The following is an 11,918-nucleotide window of genomic DNA, read 5'->3' as shown; positions in this document are numbered from 1 at the left end:
ACTGCTGTTACATTATGGGGAAATCATCCATAAAATCAGGGAAAGTAGTTTGTACCTCCAAGAGGCCGGGCCTTTACTAAACTCTACACAAGTGTATGTTCACATCTGACATTAAAGAAAGTAAAAATACAAGAAAGAGACAAATTTAGTAATCCCAGGTGAAGTCCAACAAAACTATTAATCTTCATGCAGTTTAATACCTCATATAATTTCATCCAGCCTCCATAAATGTTTAGCACCCACTGCCTAAAAATTTATGGAGTAATTTAGGCAGTGGGCGCTTTTGTAGTTCTTTTGTTGTCTGACTGATGAAGAGGAATAAAATCTTGGGTGAATTCTGGTTTCATGCACAGTGAAGAATCACCACGGAAAATGCCAGATGTTCTTATTTTCTCTCTACTTCTAAAATTTATTCACATTTTATCCAGGAAGTTCTCGACTGGAATATTAACTGGTGTTTATCTGTGAGGGTAGAAAATGTTTCACTGTGAGGCTAACACTAGAGAAATATAGAATCATTTATTTGTTGAATAAGAGTAAAAATATTGTAAACAGGTGATTTTTTTTTTCTTTTCAGGGTTTTAACTGGACACGGTTCATAAAAGGTGTTCTGTCGACTGTTTCCATTGATATCCAGCTGGATGAAGAGGTTGTGGTGTACAGCTCTCCCTACCTGGAAAAGATGAACGACGTCCTCTCCAGATACAGCATCCAGTTAGTCCACAGAAAAACCTGGAAGGGGAAATAATCAAGAAACGTTGCGTCAAAGCAACCACAGTTAAACCTTTTGTTCATGTTGCAGGACTATGCAGAACTACCTCACATGGCAGCTCATCACAGACAGAGTTAACAGCTTGAGCCGCCGCTTCAAAGACGCCAGGGCCCGCTACAGAAAGGTCCGAACAGCCGACCGTCGCTCTGCCAGGTGACCCGAGCCTGCTCCAGTGTGAGCTAACTGTGTGCACGTTTGATCAGGCTTTATACGGGACCACTGTGGAGGATGCTTCCTGGAGAGAATGCGTCCGGTATGTCCAGAGCAGCATGGAGAACGCGGTCGGCGCGCTCTACGTGCGCGAAACGTTTGCAGGAGAAAGTAAGCGAATGGTGAGTCTGTCAGGCTTCCGTCTGCATCAGTTTGTGTCAGCGCTAAAGCCCTGAAATAAACACAAAAGGTAAAAAAATAAAATAAAAAATAAGCCTGCAATCATCCAGTCGGCTTGATTTGCAATGCAGTAGTGATTGTAGGAGTGCGACATATCCAATCTGAATGAAGTACATTTCAATAACGTTGCCATCTGTGGAACAAAATGTAGCAACGACAAAGAAAGCAAAACCATAGGAAGATGCTGTCTAATCTTTGATAAGCAGGAGCTTTTTAAGTTTCTGTTAAGCAACCATGCACACACAAAACCACATCTAACGGCAGCTGGAGGACAGAGAACTAACATGCATGTCTGAGCTGACGGCAGCATAACTGCAGAGATGAGATGAGCTCAGGATAACCAAACTCCTGAGACATGAGAGAGGCAGAGTGTTTAACTTGCTGTAAACCGTCTGCTCTTCAGGAACACGTGAATGAGTTTCAAATGAGTTGTTTCATTGCAGAAGAGTTAATCATGACAAATAATGACTAAAAACACTCGTCTTTATGAGGTATTTGAATTGTTTTAAGGGTTCCTTAAAGCTCAATGTTTTGACTCTACACTTTTTTGGAACAAAACACAAACCCTGCACAACATTTTTCCTTTGTATCATTTTATAAAAAGTTAAAATTAAAGGTAAAAATGTACTAAAGACAATTCATCGCAACCAGATTCGCACATTTATCAACACAACTGTAATAAGACTGTGTGAGAGACAGGATGCTTGGAGCTGCATTCATAGTCTGACCACTCCCTCCTTTTTGCACATGATGTAGTCCTCAGCATTACAAACAGCCTTTTTAATTGTCTCATTATCTGTGTCCTAAATCATGAAGGAGGGCACCAAAGTAATTACCAGTTAAGTATTTGGTGAAATTGGGTTTCTTCTTTTTAGTATTTATTGATGCTGCGATCATAACTTTGGGTGCAGTCCGTTTTTTATGAGCAAATGATGAATCGAGGCCATTTTTATGTCCACTCCTTACGAACAATGAGCTCAGATCCACAAAAAAATAAATGCATAGATGCTGAGATGTGAAGAGGGCAGGTCTTCAATCCTGTTAATGGACTGGGTGTATAATGGGTTTACTTTGGACTTTAAGATTCAGTAAATGTACAAAATAGAGGATTTAAATGCTTGCACTTCATCTGCATCCCCTCCAGTTTATTTAGAAGTGTTAAATTAATTTCTGTTTAATTCATCCGACTGACTTGATTTGTTTCCCTTCTTCTGGTTTTATGGAGTATCTGTGGTTTGTGAGTATCTAACCTGCAGCAGTCAGACTGTTCAACATTTATGGGCAGATTTTCCTCCAAAACAAATCAAACTTCACACAAATGTAATTTCTTGTTAATTTTTAAAAATATTCTCTGAACTGAACAGTATTTGTTTAAATACTCCACCTGCTGCCAACATGTGAGAATGTTTGGAAGACGAATGTGCCTGTCTCTCTGATTAATGTGGCTCTTGAGTTTTTATTGTTTTTACACTGGTGAATGCTTTTATCGTGTTGAAATTTACATGTAAAGTGCATTATAAATGAAATTGTATTTTAATTGTATCATCTCGTGGACATCTTGCTTTCTCTGGAAAGTCCCACTGTCTATCACTTGTTTTAGTAATAAAGTAAGAAGTTGAAACAAATAAAGATGAAAATATTCTGTGAAAAGTTTTGAGTTTTGCTCCTCTTGCACTTGATAATTCTCTCTGATTATTCAGCCCGACTCACAGGTTATCTATTAAATCCCACTGATAAACCAATAAATAAATGAATGAAAACATAATAGAGTTTTAAATATGTCAAAATCAAGTGTTTGCTGGACAAGTGTGGCGTTAAAACTGTTTTCATCAAACCAAGGCATGAACCATTTATACTAAGCCGATTATGGAAAACACTAATCTATTCTTCTAAATGAATTTAGTATTCCTATGTGCAGCAATGAATGTAAACTGTTTTATATTTTTATGTCTTGTTTTCACAGGTCAGCGACCTCATCAGTAAGATCCAGACGGCTTATGTAGAAACCCTGGAGGAGCTGAGCTGGATGGACGCACCATCCAAAGAAAAAGCAAGAGAAAAGGTACGAAATGAGGAGAGAGCTTAAAAATGTTAAAAATGCTTCAGAAAATCACCCAAGCTGCTTTGACTCTGTGCAGGCAATGGCTATAAAGGAGCATATTGGCTATCCAGACCATATTCTGCAGGAAAGCAACCAGAAGTTAGACGAGGAGTACGCTCATGTAAGTAGAAACCGAGGCTGGTTTCCAGCCTATTCTGTCTGAAATATTGACTTATCCCTGATTTCTTTATGTAGTTAAACTACAGCGAGGAACACTACTTCGAGAACATCCTGGAGAACCTTAAATCTGAAGCACAGAAGAGTCTGAAGAAGCTCAGAGAGCCGGTGGATCCTGATCTGTAAGTGGCAGATTCCTCCAAAAACCCCAAAATGACGGGCTGATGTTCACTGGGATGCTTTAGTGCTTTTAGCTGGAGAACATCCTAAGCATGCAGACAATGCAAACCTTGGCCTCTCTGCTGCATGTATAATAAAAAAGGACGCACTTAGCTGAAAGAATATGCTGCTGCTGCTTTTATAGTCAGTGTCTCTGAGCTGAGCATTAAAAGGAGTCGTTTTGGTCAGCTTCCTTTAATGGTTCCACAGAATAATATCTTTATTTTCAAGAGAAAATGTACAAAATGCATTTTTAAAAAAAATGATCCTCTTCACATCTCTCCTCAGGTGGATCATCGGTGCTGCTGTGGTGAATGCATTTTACTCACCAAACAGAAACCAGATAGGTGAGAGGTTCACTGCGATAACAGGGGCCGCGTCAGTGGCTTCCACTGCGCTTTGAGACAACATTCATACATCGTGAACTTTTCCACATTTTGCAGCATTTCACCTGCAAAGTTTGAAGTATTTTTGGGGAATTTTATGTGACAAACCGACACAAAGTGATGTGGGACTGTGAAGAGGGAAGAAAAACATGGAGGGTTTCAGTTTCACAAGTGTGCTTTTGCATTCATACCCCTCTGCTGCCCCTAAATAAAACCCAGAGCACCAAACTGCCCTCATCCATTATGGATACTGTTCTAGGAGCACCTCCAAAGTTTGTTGGCGAATGAAAAGCAACAGAGCAAGAAACACGGCAGACAGGACAACATTTGTTGGGCATTTTAAAGCAGGGTTAAGTTATAAAACAATATTATCAAAAAGTTTGAGCATCTCACAGAGCTCTGAACACTGAGCATCATCATGCGCACTCCATCTGTTTGGCTGTGAGGATGTGATTCCTCAGCCGTCCTAAAAACACCTGCAGCTTTATTTCCATGCAGTTCTGAAAAGGCTGCACCATAAAAACACTTGAAGATATTGTTTGCAGCAAAACCAAAAGTGGAAAAGCTTACGAGGTTTTCAAACCCCTCGGTCAGTTTTCACTGCAGCATTCAATTCATCCTCTTCTTTTTTCTGTGTCCAGTGTTTCCAGCAGGAATCCTGCAGCCGCCTTTCTTTAGTAAACATCAGCATCAAGCTCTTAACTTTGGGGGAATAGGAATGGTTATCGGACATGAAATCACTCATGGATTTGACGACAACGGTGAGATTAGTAGCAATGATTTACCCCAGATAAAATGATGATGATAAAAAAATGTTGCTCCAGTTTTATTTAAATGCTGCCTCTGATGTTAACATGCATCATGTTTGCTTACCTACGACTGACGTCTTGTTTTCAGGGCGTAATTTTGACAAAGATGGTAACATGCTGAACTGGTGGAGCAATTACTCTGCTGACCACTTTAAGGAGCAGTCACAGTGCATGGTGCAACAATACGGCAACTTCATCTGGAACCTGGCAGGTGGACAAAATGTAAGCCTCCTGTTTTTGGCGGAGTGTTTCTGTTTTGACAGTAATATCACGCATTATGCAACCACTGGAGGGTGTTTATGTTTGTCTGGCTGATTGCAGGTTAGTGGAATCAGTACTTTGGGGGAGAACATTGCAGACAATGGAGGGGTTCGTCAAGCCTATAAGGTAGATGTCAGCGGCCTAAAAAAGCACATGTGACTGCTTGAACTTCAACAAGTAGCCCCACGTATCTCATAATTAGCCGCCTGCTGACCGGCAATGGGTTTTCTAAGTGAAGGTGTGTGTTTACAGGCTTATCTAAAGTGGGTGGAAACAGAAGGCGAAGAACCTCGGCTGCCTGGTCTAGACATGGATCATAAACAACTATTTTTTCTAAACTTCGCTCAAGTAAGTGACGAGGAAACATGAGCTAAAACAAAGAGTATAACAGAAACTAGGGCTGGACAATAAATCAATAACAATATATATTGCGACAGACACGTGGTCGGTATCAATATATGACATTCACGAAACACAGCATTCTGGGAGATTTAGACAAAGGAACGGCTTTAGCTGCTCAATCTCTATCAGCCAGCTAAACAAGGTCGGTGGAATCAACTAGCTCACTCTTTGGTTACCTAGCAACTCGCTCACTCTTTGGTTACCTAGCAACAACCTGTTGAGTAACTGCCGCCGCAGCAGCAGTTTAAGGTCCCACTATTGTGCCTCATAACTGCTTAAAAATAAAAGAAAACAGGAACAACATGGAGGTCATTCCACCAGCTTGGCAGTATTTCAGATATTTTAAACAACAAACAAATCAATAATCATCAATATGGGCTGATATGAAACGATTACATGGTGAAAGGTTTTCCAGCCATATTGTCCAGCCGTAGCAGAAACGCATCTGTCTGGGATACAAGTCTAGTTTGAGTAAAGTTTGAAAATTATTTCAAACTTTAATTACTTCAAAACATTCAAAGTTATTTAAGAAATAGGAACTGTACGTATGTCTGCATAATAAACTCTGCTAATACAGCTTTATTTGTCCAGGTGTGGTGCGGTGCCTATCGGCCTGAGTACGCCAGCCAGTCCATTAAGACGGACTCACACAGTCCGTTAGAATACAGGTAACATAAACACTGGGAATTTATTTATGCAGCTTGAACTTTTTTCTGCTTTGTCATGTTACAAAAACAAACTTCAATTAGCTTTATTGTACTTTCAAACTTCAAAAATAATCAACATACAGTGCAACTAGCTGTTCTGTGAAGTAGTCAGAGGTTTGCTAAAGAAAACGAGCGATCGAACAGAACCAGGGGCAAGAGTTCAGAGAAGTGTAAAACAGATTTAGGTTGCAAATCTTCTAGCTTTGAATGTCTAACAGAAATCTTTTCAGTCCATCATCTGAAAAATGGAAAAGGTGTGAAAGGGAGGAGAACAACAATCAAAAAGTCCAACAACAACTTTGGAACAACTGCAGAAGATCTGAAAATCTGTGAACAGGATAACTAGTAGTTGCAAACTGCACAAACCTGACCTTCATAAAGAAGTGATAATTAAAAAGTCAAAAATTAAATGACCACAGTGTGAAAAACAGTACAGGGTAGAAGACTGAAACAACATTCTGGGCTCACCAAAATTCTTCAAAAAGTCATTAGATTAGATGAGATTAGAAATAGTTTATTAACTGCTGTAACGTTGAGAATGTTGGGATTTGCAACATTTCCAATCCAGCAAGTAAAAGTTAATACAGATTACAAATGAGAAGAAACAGATAACGATTATTTAAAGAGATTCGTAAGAAGTCACAAATGCTGCAATCTGAAAACACAATCAGATGGAAGCAGGGTAATTTAGAGGTTGTAAAGACTTGAGACTGGGGAGGAGGTGTGCCATCCAGCCAGCAGAAAGGTTTGGATGAAAACATATTCATGTGTTAAAATGGCCTAGTCAAAGTCCAGATTTATATCTAATTGAAAATCTGTGGGAAGATTTAAAAGTACATTTTCAGAAATGCGAGCATTTTAGTCTTATGATCTGCAACATTGTTGATTCAATCGGATGAAAAAAATGCACTCCACACATTTCAGATTTTTTCATGACAAAACATTTTAAAAGAAGTGGGTTTTTTTCTTCCACTTTATGCACATAAGATCTAAATGACATATGTTGGAGATGTGACGTAACAAACTGTGCAGAAGAGTCTGAATACTTTGGTAAAGCTTAAAGTGCTCAATCATTTGCTAATGTACATCTCAAACTGCTTTATTTACAAGCTAATTTGTATGGTGAAAATCCTTTTTTTTGAACCTGTCTAACGTTTCTTTTCATTCTTCGTGTATTTGTTCCTCTCGTCCTCAGAGTGCTCGGATCTCTCCAGAACTTCGAGGCCTTCTCAGAAGCCTTTCAGTGCCCGATAGGCAGCCCCATGAACCCCGAGCAGAAATGCCGCGTCTGGTAGAAATCCCCAAACTCTTTACCTTCGGCAACTTAAATCAAAAGAACAAGTTTTGCTTTTTAAGAAACAAATGATTCAGAATTTATCTGACGCAGAGCGATGACTCAAACTTAGATTCAGACGTGTAGATGTAAAAAGCCTGTACGATATCCTGGACTACACCCTTGTTTCCTACTTGCCTGAGTCTCCTCTCGAGCTGGAAGAGTTGTCTCCTGCTAACGGAGGTCACTTGTTCTTTTTCTCGCGCCCTACTAAAGAAACCAAGTGGGTAGATGAATGAAAAGTCTACATTTAAAAACATAAACCCTCCTGAGAGGGTTGAAGCCTCAAGATTTTGATGAACAAACCATTAAAAAGTATCTTTTATATACATCTTTCTGATTTATCTGGAAACATCTCGGCACAAAGTTGATTTTGTTAGGTCTGATATATTGATTCTTAGGACATTTGCAGAAAAGGAGTATGAAAGGGTATAAAATAAATGAAGGGAGCTTTGCTAAAGTAAAGCTACAGTGAATTAAACACACTCAGAGGGTTTTGGTCACTGTAACGTGAAAACAAATCACCTAAAGACTTTAAGACTGTTAAATCTTTGCAGCTTTAAGTTTTAAATTAGCATTAATACAGAGCTGCAGCTTTCCATATTTTTTACACTAACTGTTTCTCCGTTTCTGCAGACGATTGTTAGCCCAAACTTTATTGCAAAAATCAGCAAGAAACCACAGTCTGCTTTTTTTTGGAAGATGCTTGCAGCCTGCAGCTTTAAAGCTTGTTCAGTACCCATAAAAGTCGTAGATTATAAGTGAGAAGTTCTGCCAGTTTGGACTTTAAATCAAAGTAAGTCCAGAAGCTTGAGGGTGGACGCCTCCCACTTATAGTGTTTTATTCATTCTCACTTGGCCGAACAATTAAAACTTCTGTTCAGCTGCTGGGTCATCTAACTTGTATAATATCTGCTACATACAGAATCCCAGCTGATTTGTTGGGAAGCTTCTCTCCTGAGAGGAAACAGGATTACAGGAGTTTTAGCCTCGGTGTTCGGCCGCCTACATGAAAGGAAACGGAAACTCCTGAAGCTGAAGTCTTTCCCCTTCTGATCTCGCACTGATCAGCTCTGTAAGATGAAAGGAGCGGTGAAGTGTGCCTAAATGAGCGTCCGCCGCCGCCGCCGCAGGCAGGCAGCGTCACTGAGGAATGTTGCCATTAAGGAGAGCGGCCAGGACCAGGACTGTTATTTTCTACCCTTATTAGCAGGTAATGACAGGAGAATCAAACCCGAACCAACATCATCTTTCAGATGCTGGCTGAGCAGAACTTTGACAATGGACGGCTGGTTAGAATATTTGCTCTTGGTGTTAAATTTAGGTTGCCTTGGTAAACTGAACATGACTGTTAGGTCTCGACAGAGGCTGCATTATTGAATGTGAACGCCGATCATTTATAGTCCGTCTCTAAGTCTTCACCTCCTGGCAAATACTGTTGTGACACGAATGAGCGGGTAGGGAAATACAGACGACAGACGGATGTCCTCATAAAAGCTGATGTGTGTACAGCTAAATATCAGATGCATCTCAGTAAATCAATCTGTCGTCATAAAGGTACGTTATTTTAGTAATTAGGTTCATAAAGTGGAACCTTTATAAATTTTAATTGCACAGAGAATTATATATTTCAAGAGTTTGTGTTAAATCTGATGTTTATTACAACTAATCCATTGTCTGTACCCACTTAGCAGAGACAGAGGCACACATGCACACTCTGTCTCCTAAAGGCAAACTACAGAAACCATTTAGACAACTTGACATCTAAAACACCCAGAGAGAACTCATCCAGGATAATTCTATACCTGAAAATGTTAATTAAGAAAAAAAATCACAAACCTTAAAGATTGTGCTTATCCGTGTTACTTTGCATCTTTTTTTAATCCTCTATTTTCTTTCCACTAAACTTTCCACTACGATGTGAACAGCCTTGGATGTGAAGGCGATCTGTGTCTTCCCCATTATTTTTTAGGCCGTAACATGAAATTATTATGTTAAATATTTTGTTATTGGTCTTATAAAATAGTGTAAGTTTGTCCAAAGTTTGAATTTAATTGCTAAAATAAACTTTTCAGTGATATTCTAATGTACTGAGATGCAGCTGCCAAGTTAATGTTTGACATTTGGGAAATATTATCCACTTAAAATATAATTATATTTCAAATGAATATTGAAAATGGATGGATGCTTACTCTAAACATTCATATATGATCTGATGCTGGTTGGTGCAACTAGAGAGAAATGTGTTGCCCTCCAAACAAAGTTGTTTTGTTTTTCCCAAATCTTACCACCAATGGATTTACTGATGATGCTGTGTGTAAAGGGGAATAACCCAGATGTTTTTGTTTACCATTAGTTTGTTAAATACAGCAACTTCCACAGTTATTGTCCACAGTGTGTAAAAAGCTTCCAATGGATTTACATTTTATTCTGATTGCATAACCTTCCACTAAGAAAGAGAAAAAAACACTTTAATAGAACTAAATTTAATTAGCTGGTGAAAAATTGTATGTTGTAAAATAAAAAAAACAACAACAACCTTTGTTTAGTTTTGGTCATTTCTTTTAAATCATGATCCTGTTGGCAGTGGAAACCCACTTGCAGAGTCCATGAGACATAATTCAGGATGACCTGTTTTAGAAGAAAAATAGGCCCACAGCATCACAGTTCCTCCACCATACTTTACTTTGGACATCAGCATCTTAGTCTCATATGAGCAAAGACCCTATTTTTAATTAAAGTCTTATCCTCCTCATTTGGTGTAAAATCAAGATAAACCTGCATCCTGAAACGCCTACAAACCAGCGGCTAAAGAAATAAACTTCATTATATTTAAACCCCAGGGAAGCAAAGTCCCCAGATACAAGTATAAAAATTATATTTTCTGTGTATTCTGACTTTTTAGGCTATTGTTAGTTATTAATTTCAATTAAAGAAGATATTTTATTGCACTCTCCAGGTTGGAGAGCCTTTATTTTTGTGATCCATAAGTAAGGAAACTCCCTTACGTTTGGAGTTTGTATAGTTTGTAACTGAACACATTAATCTATAGAAAGACTAGCTTTTGTGCTAGGCTAAGCGAAGCTAACTATCAACTAGCACCAGCTTCAAGCATCCCTCTGATTAACTTCTCTTACAAATATTCCCCAAACTGTCAAGCAGAAGCTAAGCTCTAAGCAGAAGCTTGTTATGGGTGGAGGAAACGGAGCTGGAGGCTAAATTCGAAGTTGTGATGCAGCTTTGGATTGCTGGCAGAGGATCAACGAGTTTGATTCTTGTATATTTTTCCTTAAAAGCAGTACAAATGTTCTTGACTGAACACAGAGTTTATATAAAGAAAATGTGTTATTGTTGATTGTGAATAATGCCTGAGCCAAATCAGGTAAAATAGTTTTAAGTTTTTGTCTCACATTAGTGAAAATGTTGCTTTGAAATCAAGTACAAATGCATTTATTTTCTATGTACTGTATTAATCTGTTTCATCTGTACACCATTCAAAGACGATTATTTATCTAAAGAAATATTTATCAAGTAAAATTGTTGCTTTGCGAGACTTCAGATGTAAAAGATGTTTCTATGAATGTTCCTGCTGCTATGTAATTATCTAGACGGCTATTTTTGTGACTCCAATCTGTAATTATTGCTATTAAAGTGACTGTCTCCACTGGTGCAATATCAAGAGTCTGCTTTATACGTTTGCTCTTTATACATTCATTTTAATGAACAAGTACTTACCAGAATAAAAAAAAGACAAGATTTCAATCTTTGTTGAGCCTGATTCATTGGTAGCTCTGGATCCACTTCCAAACACTGTAATTAGGAATAATTACCTGCGATTTAAAAACTTCATTCACATTTGATATGAGAAACATCCTGCATAATTCAACAATTCACCTTTTCTAAAAGAATGTTTCAGACATTTGCCCATTTGCGTCCAAAGTCGTAGTTTGCACAGTGTTAAAAAATAAAAATAAAAAATCTCATTTTGTAAAGGCAACAGTAAAAAGAGAACAACCAAAATTCAGCTGCATTATCCACAAAATAGTCAGGGCACTCATCAATAATCAATAACTGAAGAAAATGTGGGATAACAGTGACGTTAGAGAAAGCGGATGTTTTCATACCAGTTTGCCACGAGCATGACAACAACAATGAGGAAGCAGCAGGCAGCTAATTGTGTCCTACATGAGACAACAACGGCCTTTACTCTCTACATGTCAGGAATAAGGATTTGAGTTGCAAGAAAAAATACATTATCTCGAAAATCTCCAACAACCTTGTTGAAGAAGGTATTGGTGTTTGACAAAACAAAAATATTTGGGCAATAATTAAAAAAAGGCGTGGTTTGCACAGACACAGAACCTAATGTCTAAAGAGAACACGATGAAGGCAGCGTCATGCTCTGGGATTGCTTTTCTTCA

The 11,918-nt window shown here is 38.5% G+C and overlaps 1 protein-coding gene across 2 annotated transcripts in view; it reads left to right on the top strand.

The window, feature by feature from the left end:
- mmel1 (membrane metallo-endopeptidase-like 1) overlaps positions 1 to 11,172 on the top strand; it is a 25,105-nt gene extending 13,933 nt beyond the window's left edge. For both annotated transcript variants that reach the window (XM_015047286.1, XM_015047285.1), the window contains 13 exons: positions 578 to 714; positions 803 to 896; positions 976 to 1,104; positions 3,126 to 3,224; positions 3,301 to 3,384; positions 3,459 to 3,562; positions 3,888 to 3,946; positions 4,627 to 4,746; positions 4,883 to 5,016; positions 5,116 to 5,181; positions 5,308 to 5,403; positions 6,049 to 6,125; positions 7,360 to 11,172. In XM_015047286.1, coding sequence (XP_014902772.1) covers positions 578 to 714; positions 803 to 896; positions 976 to 1,104; positions 3,126 to 3,224; positions 3,301 to 3,384; positions 3,459 to 3,562; positions 3,888 to 3,946; positions 4,627 to 4,746; positions 4,883 to 5,016; positions 5,116 to 5,181; positions 5,308 to 5,403; positions 6,049 to 6,125; positions 7,360 to 7,459 — 1,299 coding nt within the window. In that variant the 3' untranslated portion in view covers positions 7,460 to 11,172. The remainder of the gene's footprint in view (positions 1 to 577; positions 715 to 802; positions 897 to 975; positions 1,105 to 3,125; positions 3,225 to 3,300; positions 3,385 to 3,458; positions 3,563 to 3,887; positions 3,947 to 4,626; positions 4,747 to 4,882; positions 5,017 to 5,115; positions 5,182 to 5,307; positions 5,404 to 6,048; positions 6,126 to 7,359) is intronic.
- Positions 11,173 to 11,918: the final 746 nt, after the last annotated feature.

This window comes from Poecilia latipinna, unplaced genomic scaffold (genome assembly GCF_001443285.1).
Source record: "Poecilia latipinna isolate Pla-1442-1.1 unplaced genomic scaffold, P_latipinna-1.0 Scaffold818, whole genome shotgun sequence".
NCBI classification, from domain to species: domain Eukaryota; kingdom Metazoa; phylum Chordata; class Actinopteri; order Cyprinodontiformes; family Poeciliidae; genus Poecilia; species Poecilia latipinna.
Note: the sequence above shows the minus strand (reverse complement) of the source record. Positions and strands in the feature narration are given on the sequence as shown.